An 18,704-nucleotide genomic window follows, 5' to 3' on the forward strand; every position below is an offset into this window, starting at 1 on the left:
TAGACGTTTATTGTTTGAAAAGAATTTAATTATTTTGCTCCATTTTATACTAATTTGACATTTAACGTCATAAATAAAAATTGATATTTAAAAATGAAGAAATATTTAACATTGTAATAATTAAATAATTTTTACATTGATATATTTAAATAATTGTTATCTCTTATTATTCTTGTCCAAATTCCAATCATTTAGATAAAGAAAACGATCGACGTCGTTCGAAACATCATTTAATATGCTAATGGTAATGAGATTAGTCGGTTAAAAACAGTCGATCACATTTTCAAATACTTTTGTTCTTTGTCGCTGTCATGTTTTGTTCGTGATGCCAAAGAAGGTCACCTTTCACTTTCCAATTCTGTTATTCGGTTTTGCTTATTTTCCGAAAATTAATTTAAACCGGAGTCTAGCACACCGCCACAAGATAACCCCCTTGACATTTGAATTAAAACGGATATTTAGTATGAATAATTGAATATGTCTCCCGAACCGTGTTTTCCGTGAGTAAGGTGCAACACCGACTGTAGCGCGTCGATCATGTAAACGCGTAAATAATCACCGAAGCACTGCGCGGAAAAAAACTTTTCTCTTTATAGACACTCTTGTTTGTGCACGTGTATTAGAGGGACAATACCATAAAACAAATATTACACTCGTGACATTGGAATTACACAGATCGATTAAATCTGACTATTATTCGAAATTAACAAGTCCTCACTTAAACATGGGAAACATTTAAAAAGACATCGAATATACGTTACTGTGGTTATTCGAAAACATTAAACTGCTTAAAACGCTAAGTAAAACAGTAACAGCTGATTTACGTCACTTCAATGTTTGAAGAAGCGTATTGATTTTTCGTATATTAAAGTATCATTTTCATATTTTGAATAATTTCGCGCCAGTCCTAATGCGAACGAAAAAAAACAAGGAAAAAGAAAGGAACGTTAAAATGTAGATACATATGCATGTATATAGTCTACCGTAAACAATTAAGAAAGAAGAAATGTCCGATTTGTCAGCAAACAATGTATAGCCTGTGGCGAATGTCAAACGACCGGCCGTAAGATTAAGGTTAGAAAGGATTAGGTTAGGTTGAGCTTGCGTATAGAAGAAAGGGCAAAAAAAATTCGAAAGAGGGACACAAACGTATCAGTGACGCGACAGACGGAGGCATAAGGACCTTGGCGGGTCGACAGACCCACGTCAAGAACGTGCGACGACCCCGACCCCGCATAGAAGAGCAGTCCCTCTCCTTTCATACATCTACTAGCCCGTATGTCTCACTGTTCCACCTTTCACACCTTTTGTACACATGGATTTCTAACCCTTTTCCTGCTTACCTCACCCTTTCTAACAAGTTTAACGTTCGGTCACTGGTGCACTTCACACCCCTCTTTCCTTATTCTACTACTACTACTACTATTGCTACTACTACTAGCACCACCGAACGAACAGTACGGTACCAGAACAAAATGAGGAATGGTACATAACATGTATATAAATATGTATATATATATATATGTACATATATGTATATATATGTATATATATACTTTATGTATAGACACATACACACATAAAACAGCGCACTCGACAACAGAGTAGGACAGCTGAGCCACCACTGCCCCACCAGTTTTATGTAAGAGACATCTTGCACCGTGTCCGCGGTACCTTCCGCGAAGGTTAAGCCCGACACGGACACACGAATAATCGCAGTAATTTACGTTAGAATTGCGCACTACACCACTGCACTAGACCAAAACTTCAGCTAGGCTACCCCATCGACGACAACAACAAATATGGCGAGCGAACCTCCTCCTGCGCCTCGCTGCAACGACTGCCGACTGTCCGCTAGGTGGCGATCAAAACGCCGCCCCAACGACCCCTACCCGTCTCACAACTTCGGCCATACTCGGGCTATCTCGGATTTTGCTCCGATTATTTTGCGGCATTTTCAAATACGAAATATATACCTCGGTGCGAACATATTTTTAGGTGTATATACATGGAGAATCGAATTAAATCATGTGAAAGAAGTTATGTATGATGTTACTTTATATTATTTACTATTGCGATCACGCTATTGAATAATGTAGTAATTATGGTTATCAATAGAAATGTTTACGATGTATCTAACTATTATAATCGTAATAATGTTATTATAATATAATGTCTTGTATCAAATAAAGTTTATGTTCTTTATTTATGCTCTTTTTATGCATTGTTTCTTCCTTTATCTCCTATATATTTTCGTCAAATTTGCAATCATTGCTATCGAATTGAATACGAATTTACATAGTCAAACCAGGTGAAGCATATCTAATCTTAAATTATCCGAAGTATCTAGTGACATTTTTATCCAATCATAATTCTTGAATTGTGCAGAAAATTTCGCGGGCTTTTATATACTGTTTATGATTTTAATGTATGCGAGTATTTATGATCTCTGGTAATTATATTTGAACAATTACATATTCTGACAAGCAAAGTGTGCGGTAATATGTGATATTTAAGTCATTACTTGTCATTGTATTACATCCCTCTGAAGCATTTAATAACATTATTTGCTATATCAAAGGTGGTATATGAAATAAGGTTGAGATAATTTAACGATAATTTAAGTGAAATAAGGTTCAGATAATTTAAAATAAAAGCATTTAATATACAAAATGTCATCGAATAAAGGCCACGAATCAAAAAAAAATCCAAATGATACAATGAAAATTTTAATTGCAACCGATATTCATCTAGGCTTTGAATATAACAAGAAAAGAGGTTGGTTTTTATAACTTGTTATCTCTATTATTGAAATAAAGTACAATGCATGATATAATATTCACATTTAATATTCACTAATTAATGTAAGGGCAAGAAACAGATGATAGTATCACTACGTTTGAAGAAATTCTTCAGTATGGAATAAAATATAATGTAGACTTTATACTTCTTGGTGGAGATTTATTTCATGATGCCAAGCCATCGCAGACTGTAATGATAAAATGTATGGAACTGTTAAGGAAATACTGTTTAGGAAATAGGTAAATAAAAGTTATTCTGCCATATTTTTTACATGTATTAATCACAATATTATTTCTTAGGGAAATTAAAATTCAATTCTTAAGTGATCCACAAATTGTATTTCGTCATTGTGCCTATAAAGTTGTGAACTATGAAGATCCAAATATAAATATTAGTATGCCAGTATTTTCTATTCATGGAAATCATGATGACCCAAGTAAGATATATAATATTTATCCTAAATACAATTATAACATTCTTTCAACTTATTTCTTATTGTCAATAAAATAATAGGCTTTGGCGCTGTTGGATCAATGGATTTATTATCAGTATCTGGTTTAGTAAATTATTTTGGGAAATCGACAGACCTTACTAAACTAACCATTGCTCCTATAGTTATAAAAAAGGGTGAAACTCATGTTGCACTGTATGGGTTAAGTTATATGAATGATCAAAGATTATCTCGACTACTAAAAGATTTTAAAGTAAAATTATAAGGAAATTTATTTATTTGATATACATGTTTTTTATATATTTGTATTAACAAGTATACATTTTTTATAGCTCGATATGTTACGTCCAATGGAGCTTGAAGATTGTTTCAATATATTTGTTATACATCAGAATCGCTCACCATGGAGTGAGCATGGATATGTTCCACAAGGTAAATTACCAGAGTTTATTAATCTTGTTATATGGGGTCATGAACATGAATGCCGTATTACTCCAGAACATATCCCTGAAACTACATACTATGTTTCACAACCAGGTATACAATAATTTTTTTATATTGCTTAAATTGTATTGCAAAGATTACGTACAAAGGTTCTATATATCTATATACTCAATATTGAAATTACAGGAAGTTCTATTGCTACCTCCCTATGTGAAGGTGAAGCAAAACCCAAACACATTGGTATTTTGAATGTGAATAAAAGGGATTTTAAATTACAAAGTATAAAACTGCAGACTGTTCGACCATTTATTTTTGACAATCTAATTATTCAAGATCAAGATATACCAATACAAAATAATGAGCCACGCTCTGCATCTGTATACAATTTTGTTGATAGTTACATAGAAAATGAACTCATACCCAAAGCCAGCATACAGCTGTCTGGTCATCCCAAACAACCTATTTTGCCTTTGTTGCGTCTAAGAATATTTTACAGTTCTGAGGACGAAATTTTCGATCAAAATAAGTAAAATTCAATTTTATTTATATTTTTTAATTAATTTAACACAGGGATAAACATATTTAATATGAAATATGTTTCAGATTGGTACAAAAATATTGTGATGAGGTTGCTAATCCCATGGATATGATTGTATTTCGCAAAAAAAGAGTTGTTAGTAAAAACGCAAAGACAAATTTGACAGACTTTGGTGATGAATTCGAAGAAATGGCACAAATTCTCTGTTACGAGGCAAATAAGGGTCTAATATCATTATCGTTATATTAATTAATATTCTTCAAATATAAAGAGCTCTTTTTCTGTTAGGATGAAAAAGATTGGAACAAAACTGTACAAGGAGGTATAAAGAAACATTTCAGTTTAGAAGAAAATAGAGATAAATTAACGGTATTAACCGTTAATGGTTTAAACGAAGCATTAAATCGATTCGTTGATGCAGGAGATATAGACGCTTTTAAAGATATTGTGAATCATCAAATAAAGAAAACTATTGCACATTTAGAAACTTGTGAGGTTGATACTGTTGAAAGTATTTGTAATGAAATTAAGAATTTTAGAAATAACCGAATGCAGGAAGAAAAAGAAGAAACCACTGAGGTATATTTAAATTAGGAAAATTACTGTGATAATATTAACTTATTGCTAAAGTTTAAACTTATGTAGCTTACAGTTTTGTATATAATAAATTTATTATTTTCTAGATACGAAAATTTTTTGATAATGCAAAAGGTAGGACACAGAAAGGTTTTGAAATTAATGCAAATAAAGATATTAATATCAGTGATGAAGATGAAGACAGAAATACAATGCCTACAACTAAAGGAGGTAGAGGACGCGGACATGGACGTGGACGTGGAAAAGCTAATACGAAAGCTAGTACAATTTCAACTACACATCTGCCTGCAAAGAAGCTAGGAAAGAAGATGGTAAATTGTGAAGATTTTTTAAACTAATAATTTTATACATCGTTAATAATTATTGTGTATTTCTTGTCGTTAGGATCAAAATATTCTAGAAAATTATATGAAATCATTAGATACAACTAAGAAAAATAAACCTACAGAAATCATTATAGACGATTCTGATTGAAATATAAATTATTAAAACTGATTCTTGAAAAAGGTTGTATTTTATGTTAAAATAAATTTTTATATTAAAATAAATTATTTTTTATATTCCTTAGACGTTTACGATAATTACTTACCCTAGAAAATATTTTTATATTTCTATTTTATTATTGCGATTTACATTTCGATTTTCGATACTATCGAAACACGAATCGCTTACTACGCACCGGAAGCTACTTTCCTTTAGACTTCCAGCGTTGGTCGTGTTGGACAAGCGAATTTTAGTACGTTCAACTTAAAGGTATTTTTCCCCCAAAACTTGTCGTTCTTCAAAAAATAACATTTTAAACATATCAAGTAAACATATTTGAATAAATTGTGCTTAAATTATTTTCTTATTATTCATTTAACGTTAAGATGCTAGTGGCTGAATTTTAATTCATGAAGTTCTTGTATACTTGTTCTGAATCTCTGTCAAGACATAACCTCATAAAATCTAAATTGTGTAAATTAAATAATTTTAAGATCTTAAATGATTACATTTTGGAATATTGTAATATTGTAACAGAATATATTTATAAAGAGATATAATATTTTATGTAGAAATGCCGCCAAAAAGAGGAAAGGTACAAAAGGAAGAGGTCCAAGTATCTCTTGGACCACAACTTCGTGAAGGTGAAGTTGTTTTTGGCGTTGCTCACATTTTTGCGAGCTTTAACGATACTTTCGTTCATGTAACCGATCTTTCTGGAAGGTATATTTAACGAAAAATTTTTGAACTTGGTAAATAATTGAATGTTTCGTACGTAAAAATTAATATATTTTTCTGCAGGGAAACCATTGCGAGAGTTACTGGTGGAATGAAAGTTAAAGCAGATCGTGATGAGGCTTCTCCATATGCTGCTATGCTTGCTGCTCAGGTAAAAAATGTTATATAGGTGTATCTCAGATATATCCACATTCAGGCAGCTCCTAGATGGTATTGTTTAATCGTAGGAGCGTTCATGTGTGTGGTAAATTAAATTTCTTTCTTTGTATGGAAGTGTGCTTGCATGAATCACTTCTTTACCTGGGAGAATACATTTTATACAAAAACATGTGTGATTGTATGTAATAAATAATAAATTTTAACATTATGAAACTAAAAAATACTTTTGTTTTTAATAGGATGTAGCAGAGAAATGCAAATCCCTTGGGATTACAGCACTTCACATTAAATTGAGAGCAACTGGAGGTAACAAAACAAAAACCCCTGGTCCAGGTGCACAATCTGCCTTGCGTGCACTTGCACGTTCTAGTATGAAAATTGGCAGAATCGAGGATGTCACGCCAATTCCATCTGATTCTACACGTAGAAAGGGTGGTCGTCGTGGAAGAAGGTTGTAAATTATGTTTCTATGTGTGGTTGATTGACTTTCAAAAATAAAAATTTAAAAAATGTGCTGTGTTATGTTTTTATATTCTTATCTATACACATGGTAGTAAAATTTTACATAATATACGAACTATCTAATATGAATTAGTATCAAATGCAATGCTTGTGTATTACTCCTTTAATACATTTTCGTATAAATTTGTAATGTAAGGAATCCTGTATTAAAGTAGTACATCTTGAATTTTGTTAACTTTCGCGTTAAAAAAAGATTATATTTATTAGTAACCACTCGTTATAAACTAAATATAAATTAACATTTAAATAATAAGTGATACATATAGAATATGTGCAGCCTAAGTTAATCATTGAAGTTTAATATTTATGACAGTAATAAGCATTAAGCACTTCCAACAATATTGCCTACAGTAAGATAAAGTTTAACTTTGAGATCTAATTTTTGAGGCGCTTTATGTTCCAATGTAGTAATAGTATTCACATATCTATACTGCATAACAAAGCCAATTATAATTGGTTGACCATCACTCTCTTGTATATTTTCATGTGGAGTTACATGTAATTTTATTACAGCTTTATTACCTTTTCGCCAAATCACAAACCTTTAATAAAAAAAATATTAGATTTTTAACATATAGTAAAACATGATCCTAAATAAAATATTGAAAAATAAAAGTAAAATTATACATACTTAGGGTCATCTTGAAAATTGTGCGTATCGCCGGTGTCGTCATATTCAGCAGCATCGTCTCTACGAGGCAAAATAAGAGGACTGTGAGGAAGTACTAAATCTGCATTTGCAGTAATTTTGATAGGTTTTGTTTCCTCTGCTACAGGCACTTGTCGTACAATAGAAGGTAATAAATTTGGGGATTCAGATCCCTAAAATTATAGCAATATTAGAAACAACATAATTTAGGAAATGGCAGACCTACCTGGCCCTTTACCTGTTGTGTATTATCCTGTTTAACTTCCTCCTTTTCATCCACAACTGTCAAAATAGGTGTCATTGGTGTATCCAAAGATAATAGTACCACCTGAGTTTGATGTTGAGTTGGATTGCAAAATTTTAAGAGCAATTCACTTGATTTACCAGGACGGAGAGGTTCGCAAGTAACGATCCTCACTTCCGGAACGTGATAACTACAACATAAATACATATTAATATCAAAAGGAGAATAATTTATAAAATATAAACTTACAATGCAGCAAGTTGAATCTTAAACTTTGCAGAATGTGAACAAAAATCCGGTTTACAAAGATTATGTTCGCAAACTCGACATCGTTGCGATCTTCTAACTAGCAATTGTCTATGCTGCGGACGCAATTCATTTACATTTTCTGTTTGTACATCTGGTTGTTGCAATCGCTGTTCCAACGTAGTAACTATATCCAAAAATTTCGTTTTTTAATTTTTGAAATAAAAGATTTCATTTTGATGAGTCTGATACAAGTAAATGCTTACTCTTAGTTACTTCGACTGGTTTTGTAAAAATATCTGTTGGCAACTCTTCTACTTCTATACTGGCAACAGCTGGAGGTGGTTGGTCAGTTGATTCAGTAGCAGGCTTTGTAGGATGTCCTATACGTTTACGAACCATAGCAGATGTTATTCTGAACATAGCCTAAAATGAAAATAAAGATAAAGCATATATATTCTTTAAATCAGAACATGCCTCCTAAAATGAGTAATTTTTTGAACATTACAATTTGCATATAAGGATGCTTTGGTCGAAATTTCTTTTTTTCAGATTGTTGTTTTTCTATAGAAGCCAATATTTTATGATAATCAATCAAAGTATTAATCCGGTTCATATGAGGATTTTCTTGTTCAGGCCAACCTCCAGTAGCTGGTTAAGACAACGTAAAATTATTGTTTTATTGTTAAAAAACATTTTAATATTACAAGACAATAATATAATAAGTATTTTGAATAAACATACCCACAGACTGATCTGGAATACCAGCATCTCTGGAAGTCCACCGACATAGTGAACAAGATAGATAATAAACTTTCTTTGGTGTTGTTTTAATATCTTTGGAATCTTCACCTTCAACAGGTACTACTCTTAAAGGTGCATGTCCAGCTCTCGTGGATAATGTTTGAAAGCAGCATGGACATTTGAAACAATTTGAACATCTGTCAACATATTCATAAAATACTACAAGGTGCAATTGTTTATATATTTAGAGACGTACATTTTCTTAAAACTTACTTATTCTTTTTAAGGCGAACTTCCGATGATGGCAAATTTTCCATACAATTGGGACAATAATGTGAATCAACCTATTAACAAAAATAAAAATTTAATACTCAAACTGAAGACAATCTTATAAGAAGTGACCAGATTATATTCATAATGCCTAATTAGATAATATTTAAATAGAATTTAAAAGATATATATGTATACCTCTTGACAGACACAATATCCGCAACGAATCTTCGAGCAATGTCTACAAAAGTAAATCTTTGAAATCGGTTTTAGAGAGCCACAGTTACATACGTAACGCACATAATCGGGTTGATTTAAATACGACATGATTGATTGTAGATTTTGATCTTATTTAGAAAAAGAAAACGACAGTTCTATTTGTCATAAAATAACACATCCTTCAACCTACATTTTATCGTTACTTCGAACCATCTTTTTACCGTATGTATAGTGTAGCAAGCATAGCAAACTGCTAAGCTAAGATTAAAAAATCCCCATATCGTATGAAATTTTTAATAATTCTTGTTTCTATAATATCCTATTTGTTTCAAAATTATGTCGTAATTTATAAATATTTTGTTTCTTGCTATCAAGTAGTGCATTAAAACGTGTAATGCATTAACTATAGAAGTGTTTAGCATAAAATAAACTAGTTCTAAAGTAACTAACAAGTAGCAGAAATTTCGTCTCTGTAAGTAATAATAATACAGTTTTGCACTTGCAGTTAATACCAAGATCAGTTTAATCGGTAATAACACTAAAATACATAAGAGTATACAAAGTAATGTGAATACTTCTGGTTATTGTCTAAAAAATAAAACTATTCTTCAAATAAGTCATTAATGTATATGGAGATATTTAACTCCGATTTTCTTTTGTATATTTAGTATTCAAACACAGTTAATGATGCTTTCACAAAAATTATTACAAAATAGTAAAATTCTAAGTCCAAAGAGCAATTATACATTAAAGAGATATTTAAACGAAGCAACTAAACCTCCTTCAAATTACCAAGAAACCAAATTTCAGCCACTTCCAGAACAGAAACCAGAAAGAATATCATTTCTAAGAGCTTTAATTACAGGAAAAGTTGATGATGATGTTTTCATGTATCCTGAACAAATATCTCCTAGATATGAAGATTACTTTAACTGGATAAAACCAATTGAAAGTTATATATTACATTGTACCAATAAAAATGTGGCTAAAAACGAGATGTTGAACCACCTTAGAGAACTTGGTGTGTTTCAGACACATATTGGAGAAAAATATTTTGGTTTAAGTTTATCAAAAACAGAATCATTGAAGCTAGTAGAGCTACTCAGCAATTTTCCTTGGTTGGGTACATATATGATAAAGAATCATATTCTACCAATTAATATAATTGATAAATATGGATCAGATAGTCAAAAGCTTGAATATTTTCCAAAAATTATGAGTGGTGACATAATTCCTACAATATGTGTACATGAAGGTGACTATGGTACAAATATTAATAATATTGAAACTTATGCAATGCAAGATACAAAAGATTCATGGTTATTAAATGGTGAAAAATCATTTGTTGTGAATGGAATAAATTCAAATCTATTTTTAGTTTTTGCGAAACATATATCATATAATACAAGTAAAAGCAAACCAGGTTCATTCTCTTTATTCTTAGTCGAAAAAGATTTTGGAGATGTTTCTTGTACAAATGTATATGATACAATTGGTAGACACGAAACACCTACTTGTACAATTAGCTTTAAAGATACAATAGTACCTAATAAAAATATTATAGGTACACCTGGTAATGCATTAGAAATATTAATGCAATATTTGAAACCTGGACGACAAAATATATCTGGTCAAGCAATTAGTATTTTACGAAACTTTTTAAATCAATTAATACCAGATATTATACAGATGAGACACTTTGATAGAGATTTCTATAAATTTGATATAGTAAAAAGAATTTTAGGTGAAATATCATTTTCCTTATATACTATGGAAAGCATGGCTTATCTTACAAGTGGAATGATAGATGACTATAAGAATATGAATGCTGATCTGGAGGAAGTTATTACTGAAATATATTGTGCAAATAGTTGTTTGAAATGTATTCAATTAGGATTACAATTAGTGGGTGCACGAAGTTATATGAAGAATCAATCATATATAGAAGCATTTCATGATGCTATGGCTTTAACAACAATAGATATAAACAACTTGGATGGCAATCTATATGCAGCAGCATCTATCTTACAATTTTTAGGACAAACAATGCATGAGCATATATATAAAAAAAGAAACAGTTTTCAATTTCCTGTTTATAATATGTTGGATAAGATATTTGATACATACGTGGTAAAAATAAATGCTAGGGAATACCTTCACCCATCATTCAAATTTGCTGCTGCATATATGGAAGATGCTATAAACAGATTTAAAGATGCTATTTTAATATTATTTGAAGAGGAGGGGACAAACATTACAGAACGATTTACAGATATGCAGAGAATAACTAATATGTTAACTGAAATATATGGAATGTTTGCTAATCTGACACGTGCATCAAGGTCATATTGCATTGGCACTAGAAATTCAGATCTTGAGAAAGATTTGGCAATTAAAATGACGTTTGTATCACATATAAAAGTATGTGCAATTCAATCACAAATAAATAACACTCCAGCATTTAATGGTGATAAATTGTATTCAGATGCAATGGATCTTGTGTATGAGAAACGTAAATATTCGTTTGCACATCCTTTAACTAGGACATTCTAAGCATTTAATTGATATAGCTTTTGTAATTTTGGAATAATTTAATTTATTTTCAATGTATATTGTGAAAAATAATTTCTCAAATTTTAAATAGTAGATGAATAAGAAAACATATTTTGATTAACGATTATGTATTTATATCTAAGTAGCAGTGTATAATAATTGTCCTTACATTACATTAAATTTAAAAGCAAAATAATGTCTCTTTTTCATGACTACCCTAACACAACATTTTAGAGAGGTATTTTCAATCAATCTTATATTATAGGAATTAGAATTTTATTTTTATACGCCATTACTACGAATTCTAATGTATACGCAAAAAGGTGGACGGTATTTTTCTACGAAAAAATGCAACTATAGTTCTAAAATTGGAAGTTCAAAATTCTAATAAATTTATTTTAATTATAGTATCACTATAATTTTTCTGCTTGAACAATAACATGTTCTTCCCTGTATAAATCTTTCGGAGACCAACAACTTCTTACACAAGTATATATTAAAACAGTTCCAAATTCAATTTGAAAATTTTTTTCAACTCGTGGTTGAAGTGTTAATTTAGAAATCAATGTAGGTAAAATTTGAACTTCAAATGTCATTTCACCTCCGCAATGTCGGCATTTCCCAACGTATCCACTGATAGGATATAATAATAACGGCGCAGAGTTATCTCGGGAATATCTAAAATATAGAAGACCACAAAAAATTTAATCTCAATATAATACGTAATTAACATTTAAAATATTATTTATGTTTTTACCGTAAAAGTTGACCAGGATTCTTTTGTATTTGAGATATGAAATTATGAAACATTTCATCTCCATGCATTGGAGTGCCTTTTTCATATTTTTCTGAGTCTGTTTCTATAGTTTTACCTTCATCTATGTCTGCTCCAGCTTTTGACGATAAATCTGGATTTCTGTATTGGTATTCTAATAGTAAATCACGTACATGTTGTGGCACATCTAGACTGCAATCTTCTTCTTCTTCGACGGAAAGAAATATTTCAACAAACGATAATTTTGTATCTGTGTTTGATTCTACTTGAATAGGAAATGGAGTTACTTCTTGTAATAAACTAATTAGATCACATTGAGGTTGAATTGGAGTATCAATACAAACAACTTCGCTTTCTTCTCCATCAATTTCAGCAGATGCTTGAGGAGAATCTAATCTACCTACAGCACCTACTCCAACTGGAGATTCTATACTTGCTGGACTAAAATGAATTACATTTGTACAATGAATGGATAAATTTTTATAAACATCAAAGTTCTTTAGCAATTTTTGTTTTTTTTTCATACATACATTTCATACATACCTATTTGCATTAGGATCATCAACATGTAATGCAGAAAATTCTTCTCTTATATTTTCATCTATTTCTTTTCGCAAGGAAAAATGAAAATCTGTTAAGTTATTTGGCAATAGATTATTTCCATTTTGTTCAGAATTGTCATTTAAGTTATCACCCCAATCATCTGCATCTGATAACCATGATGTTGTAGATGGTATTACTATGCTACTACTATCTAAAACATTTGGTTTCCATTCATCCTCTGGTACTTGAACTCTCAAACAAGTCCAACTCTCATTTTGATTCCAACAATTTGGATTTATACATGTGAAAATATAAAGTGTTCGATGATATTTAGAGTTATCTAACGGAACATATAACTGAAGAGCCAGGAGCTGATACAGTCTGCACAGTCTACATTGTGGTAATGACAGTATACTTTTTTCATAGCAGTTCTATAAATAAAAACAACATGTTTAATTTAATTTATGATAATAATATTAAATACAATGTATAGCTTAAGGATTAACTCGAAAGTAATTAATATTATATTATTTATCGATTTAAACCGTACAATAAATACACAACATTATTCAATTATAAGAAGAAAAAGAAATAACTGAAGAGAGTTCGGAGAGACTTGAAGAACTTAAATCTGATTTAAAAAAGGAAATCACTTACTGGAAATCCACCGATCTTATTTGTCATAAAATTAATATTTGGACGATGTTTATCAGTGACATATTCGTCTTCGTATCCCAAGTACACTTTTGTCCGGTTATCACAAGCCATTAAGTTTGATTAAAATTATATTTCTTCATTGGAAGACTTCGTAATAGAATAGAGAATATTTTAATTCTCAATTTGCGGTTGTATTCAACAGTGGACAGCTGACATGTATCAGTATCGGTTCACGCGTGCGCTCTTAACAGTATCCTACGGCTCTCTTATCGATTTTTGAATACTTTATGTACAAGTAAATATTACATAAAAAAAGTCATATTTTAGTTACATAGTTTATATTTTAATAAGCCTAACATAATAACAGTATCACGAATTGTTTTAATTAAAGAGAACAAGTTAACCGACTACTAGCATAATTGAAACAATATATCTAAAGAGCATCGAGCGTGTAATTTCTATTTGTAATTTGTAAATTACACTTTGGGCTCGATAACCATTGTAGCCAATAACAATTCTTTTATCTTGAAACAATAAAATCCCCAGAAATGTAGCTTTAACATCAGGTCAAATATACATTAAAATCTGTTGTGCGATAGAGTACATTTGGAAAAAATGGAAACAATACAAATATATTATTCCTTAACAAAATAAGTTGCACATGTACAATAAAAATGCAATGTTTATATTGAGTGAGATTGCATTTGGACGTAATGAAATCCATGGATTACCATTATTCATGAAAATGTGGAATAAGCTTTTAGTAGAAGAAAAAAGAAAGGGAACAATTGTTACATGGAAAGTGTGCTTAAACTACTGAAACACCAGGATTGGTCGTAATCCGTGTTGTGCGTGACGTTTTCAGACGTTGCACGTCTATACTTGAAAAACTAATAATAAACATATACATCGTGTATCTTGTTTCTCGAAATCGATCATTTCCTTGAAAAAGCGTGGTTAAAGTTTTAACATAGGGAGAAATAAATTAAAATTGAACAACGAATACAACAAATAAGAACTGTTGGTTGGGATGTCCGATTTTAGTTTGTGACGTCATGCGCAAAACAGTTCATGCCTCATTCCCTCCGTATATCTATCCAGCTGTCCGTGGTTTGGCAGTCCGGTGAACGATATTTTCTCAGGGTGATTACTACGTAGGTTTTATGTTGGTGGCCATTCCCACAAACGACAGGTGGAAATTCAAGGTGTTAAAATATCGATAGACGATCAAGTGCCAATCGGAAACCTGTTAAGTAAAACTGATTTTGAACAACCTATAACGGTATTATACGGGTAGGGTGGCCTTCGGACTGACAAAAGGTAAAGACGTACGCAGCAGAAACAACTGGCGTTTTCTCGTATATGTGACGAAGTTGTACGAAGTAAAACGTCGTGTAGGACCTGGTTGTTTCTTTTATCAGAGAAGCAGCGTTAACGTGTGCTGTTGACGGCATTGTAACGTTCTGGAATATTTATCCGTATCAACGATTTGGGAGCGACGAGCCCACTCGTGAGGGATGTCTACCCCTGCAAGAAGGAGACTAATGAGAGACTTTAAGAGGTACCGTAATTCTCAGGATTACTATGTCATCGTTTTCTGTGTCATGCAGCGCCATTGTAAATCATATTTATATTTGTATTTTGCTTCCCTCGTAACCTTTTTATATGCTTTGGATCATTGTACATTTTTCTCAAGACTCCTCAGGTTACACGACGTTCGAACGTCATTGTGGCCCGCCTTAACAAGTTATTATTAGGAGTTTATAATCATTTATTACGTTTCATTTTCACTCTTCGCCCTGATTTCTCCAAGATCGATGATAACTTAGAAAATCGTGTTTATTTCATATTCGAATGTTTAGAAAATTACGCACGATTCATGGTCTATGGTTTTGTTCATATTGCCACATTCCCTACTGATTCTTATAAATATTCATCTGATTAGTGATAATTTCTTTTTGGAATTTTTATTGTTTATGAATCGATTGTTCGGTAAATAAAATAATATCCTAAAGAATAAATGATATTTTGTAATTGAATTTAAACAGTTTTTATGTGATTCTTGTTATTTATTTTTGTCATGAGCAGTTCTTTCTTTTATTTACTTCTCAATGCAACAAAGAACACAGATATATATGTAAATGCTTGAAATTTTTTATTGTATATATATAGTATGTTATTAAAGATTGTTTTATATAAAAGGCATTGGCATGACATTGAGATCTTTAAAAAATCTAAATTTGTATTCTTTATATTAAGTAATTTCTTGAATAAAGCTATTAAAAGTTCTAATAAAAATAACTTTTACTTTAATGTTCTACAATTTCTATTCTTTAGCATACAAAACAATTATTTTTGTATCTATACATGTAGTCTTATGTATTATATATGACTTAATATCTTTATGAATAGGTTACAAGAAGACCCACCCACTGGAGTATCGGGAGCACCCACAGATAACAACATTATGATATGGAATGCAGTTATTTTTGGGTAAGAATATTTATATATATAAGCATTTTTCAGAATAATTCAAATTTATGGCAATTTATAATAACATACATCTTTATTATATTTTCAGACCTCATGATACTCCATTTGAAGATGGTACTTTCAAACTTACAATAGAATTTACAGAAGAATATCCAAACAAACCACCCACAGTGAGATTTATTAGTAAGATGTTCCACCCTAATGTGTATGCTGATGGAGGCATATGTTTGGACATATTACAGAATCGTTGGAGCCCTACTTATGATGTATCTGCTATTCTAACATCTATACAGGTATTGAAAGCATTTAATGGCACAAAATAAGTTTGAGACTAAAAATGCCTCAAATACATGTAGCTACCATTATTAATTTTATATGTATTCTATTTGTTCTCATCAATTGAAATGTTACCATAAAAACACATATTGCATGTTAAATTTCATATGATGCAATAACAAAACAGTATGCATAAGGCAGTTGTAAAATAGGTATCTGTTTTGATAAGTAACCGAGAAATGTTAATTTAATCTTTTTTTAAAGTATATTTTTATTTTTAATTCCATAATATAAAATTAAGTTTCGATACAAAAACTGCAAAATATGTTTTGCATGACAGTTACTAAATGTTTCAGATACTTCAAACAATCAGATGCTTACTGTATTATATTTATCATTAAAATAGATTATTTTACCTTTTTTCTTTTATTTTATAGAAAATCTATCAATGCCTGCTAAAATTTCATGTACTTAGATCCGTATTTTTTTCTAACGATTTTCGTATAAAAACTCGAAAAATTCGTAAGTTTTTGTCTTAACAGCGGTTGCAATTCAGCAAAGTCTGATTCATTCAAGTTGAAAGTTATTTGCATTTAACGTTAGTGTAAAATTTATGCTTATAATTTGTTTAACATACCACAAGTGTACTTCTAATCACCAATACTAAGTAAGAGTATCATTTACTTATAATTATAGCTATGCATCATTAAAAAGAAACTTTCGTATAATGAGTATGACTTATGTGGTTGCAGTCGCTGTTAAGTGACCCGAACCCGAATTCGCCTGCCAACTCAATGGCAGCACAACTGTACAAAGAGAATCGACGTGAATACGAGAAGCGAGTGAAGGCTTGTGTGGAGCAGAGTTTTACGGATTAGTCGCAGGCATTATCACAATGCTGTTGCAGCATCACCCAACCATCTACAGCTATCAAATACTGTGGAGAATGTGCAGCCTTATCAAGAAGCTAACGCTATAAATTAGCATGTTTCTTCCTAAAGCTCTATTGAACTATTACAATGTGCAACATTAGACCGAATTTTTACAATGTTGAATAATAAATTATTATAAAATTGTATATTTATTTATTTCGATATTTGATAACAAATCGATTATTTCAATATTTGATTGAAATTAGTGATATTAAAAAGAGTAGAAGACAATTTGGCGGTTTTTGTCTCTGTAGTACTAAGCAAAGTCTTTCACAAGGATAGAACTATATCTCAATTAAATTGCAGTACTTCATATAGTACATAAATTCACTTATACATATATACACACATGTAAGTGTGTATATATTTATATATATACACATACACTATACATAATAAATACATAACTTTACTTTATAGTTTTATGGTTTTCTTTAAAATTTTGTGCTGTTTATGTTTAGAATAAACTTATGTTATGTAATAACAAAGTCTATAAAATATTTGTTACAGTCCCTTTTGGATGAACCAAATCCAAATTCTCCAGCAAATTCATTAGCTGCACAATTATATCAAGAAAATAAGCGGGAATATGAGAAGAGAGTAGCTACTGTTGTTGAACAATCTTGGTTAAATTTTCAAGAAAGTCACACAGAAGATATTCGCTGACATTAAGTATGGTTCATTCAGTATTTTTCATAAAGTTTATTTGATGCTCCTAATTTTAATTTTTTAGAAATTCATGACCTGAAATATTTTTTTTTTTGTGCTATCAAAACAAGATATTAAATCCTCCACTGTTCTACAGAATTTTTTTATGTATCCCAGTTAAAAGTGTCATGTAGTTCTATAAGATAGGAATAAAGGAAGATTTATTTAGTATTGATTGTGTTTCAAACATTTAAAAAATGTAGAGCATTGGAGTGATATGGAAAAGTACTGTGCATTATGTGATGTTTATCTATAAATATAAATAAAATATGTATCCCATTTTGCTCATCATAATTAGGGTTTAGGAGCCCACACAACAAAATTATAGAAATAAAAATGTATAAGTTTTTATATATGTATAATATATATATATATATATATATATTATATATATTATATAATTACCAATTTTGTAAGATTAATTTACATTGTAACTAACAGTTATACGTAAATATAAGATCATCATAAAATAATTTCAGAACAAATAAATTAAATTACTAATATATCCTAAGAAAGATGGAAAATAACTTTTGTTTTAATTATTATTACAAATGTATAAATAATATAGTATAAAGTTAAAACCGGTAATCATTCTAAATGATAACTATTAATAATTACTTGTAATTTCCTAATAAAGTTGAAACATTATTCATAACAATAT

The 18,704-nt window shown here is 30.4% G+C and overlaps 6 protein-coding genes across 10 annotated transcripts; 4 read left to right on the forward strand and 2 right to left on the reverse strand.

Annotated features, from left to right (window-relative positions):
- Nucleotides 1-2,654: 2,654 nt before the first annotated feature.
- On the forward strand, nt 2,655-5,368 carry LOC100650073 (double-strand break repair protein MRE11). The gene is made up of 10 exons (XM_003395022.4): nt 2,655-2,778; nt 2,870-3,041; nt 3,102-3,238; nt 3,316-3,506; nt 3,586-3,790; nt 3,884-4,223; nt 4,301-4,448; nt 4,524-4,814; nt 4,919-5,143; nt 5,217-5,368. The coding sequence occupies exons 1-10, from the start codon at nt 2,673-2,675 to the stop codon at nt 5,304-5,306; spliced, it is 1,905 nt and encodes a 634-aa protein (XP_003395070.1). The 5' UTR covers nt 2,655-2,672; the 3' UTR covers nt 5,307-5,368.
- Nucleotides 5,369-5,477: 109 nt separating this feature from the next.
- LOC100649726 (40S ribosomal protein S14a) lies at nt 5,478-6,724 on the forward strand. Of its 3 annotated transcripts, none has more exons than XM_003395018.4 (4): nt 5,478-5,585; nt 5,888-6,038; nt 6,117-6,204; nt 6,452-6,724. In XM_003395018.4, exons 2-4 carry the CDS (start codon nt 5,890-5,892, stop codon nt 6,668-6,670), a joined length of 456 nt encoding a protein of 151 aa, XP_003395066.1. In that variant the 5' UTR covers nt 5,478-5,585; nt 5,888-5,889; the 3' UTR covers nt 6,671-6,724. The 3 variants fall into 3 exon arrangements, with proteins under 3 accessions (XP_003395066.1, XP_003395067.1, XP_048261142.1); XM_003395019.4 differs by having other exon boundaries at nt 5,491-5,568; XM_048405185.1 differs by lacking the exon at nt 5,478-5,585 and adding an exon at nt 5,606-5,641.
- On the reverse strand, nt 6,725-9,344 carry LOC100649495 (dynactin subunit 4). Of its 2 annotated transcripts, none has more exons than XM_012308105.3 (9): nt 9,086-9,344; nt 8,891-8,961; nt 8,618-8,814; nt 8,382-8,524; nt 8,140-8,299; nt 7,877-8,060; nt 7,622-7,817; nt 7,366-7,556; nt 6,725-7,276 (listed from the first exon to the last, which is right to left on the reverse strand). In XM_012308105.3, the coding sequence occupies exons 1-9, from the start codon at nt 9,212-9,214 to the stop codon at nt 7,057-7,059; spliced, it is 1,491 nt and encodes a 496-aa protein (XP_012163495.1). In that variant the 5' UTR covers nt 9,215-9,344; the 3' UTR covers nt 6,725-7,056. The 2 variants fall into 2 exon arrangements, with proteins under 2 accessions (XP_012163495.1, XP_012163494.1); XM_012308104.3 differs by having other exon boundaries at nt 7,610-7,817.
- An 82-nt stretch (nt 9,345-9,426) lies between these two features.
- LOC105665678 (complex I assembly factor ACAD9, mitochondrial) lies at nt 9,427-11,852 on the forward strand. The gene has a single exon (XM_012308103.3). The coding sequence runs from the start codon at nt 9,791-9,793 to the stop codon at nt 11,657-11,659; it is 1,869 nt and encodes a 622-aa protein (XP_012163493.2). The 5' UTR covers nt 9,427-9,790; the 3' UTR covers nt 11,660-11,852.
- Nucleotides 11,771-14,072, reverse strand: LOC100649619 (programmed cell death protein 2-like). The gene is made up of 4 exons (XM_003395017.4): nt 13,635-14,072; nt 12,978-13,408; nt 12,417-12,875; nt 11,771-12,337 (listed from the first exon to the last, which is right to left on the reverse strand). The coding sequence occupies exons 1-4, from the start codon at nt 13,743-13,745 to the stop codon at nt 12,073-12,075; spliced, it is 1,266 nt and encodes a 421-aa protein (XP_003395065.2). The 5' UTR covers nt 13,746-14,072; the 3' UTR covers nt 11,771-12,072.
- Nucleotides 14,073-14,451: 379 nt separating this feature from the next.
- Nucleotides 14,452-18,516, forward strand: LOC100649287 (ubiquitin-conjugating enzyme E2-17 kDa). 2 transcript variants are annotated; one of them, XM_012308101.2, is made up of 5 exons: nt 14,452-14,954; nt 15,056-15,195; nt 16,047-16,127; nt 16,216-16,420; nt 17,846-18,516. In XM_012308101.2, the coding sequence occupies exons 2-5, from the start codon at nt 15,152-15,154 to the stop codon at nt 17,999-18,001; spliced, it is 486 nt and encodes a 161-aa protein (XP_012163491.1). In that variant the 5' UTR covers nt 14,452-14,954; nt 15,056-15,151; the 3' UTR covers nt 18,002-18,516. The 2 variants fall into 2 exon arrangements, with proteins under 2 accessions (XP_012163491.1, XP_048261141.1); XM_048405184.1 differs by lacking the exon at nt 17,846-18,516 and adding an exon at nt 17,156-17,819 and having other exon boundaries at nt 14,458-15,195.
- The last annotated feature ends 188 nt before the right edge of the window (nt 18,517-18,704 follow it).

The sequence above is a fragment of the Bombus terrestris genome, chromosome 4 (genome assembly GCF_910591885.1).
Source record: "Bombus terrestris chromosome 4, iyBomTerr1.2, whole genome shotgun sequence".
Lineage (NCBI taxonomy): Eukaryota > Metazoa > Arthropoda > Insecta > Hymenoptera > Apidae > Bombus > Bombus terrestris.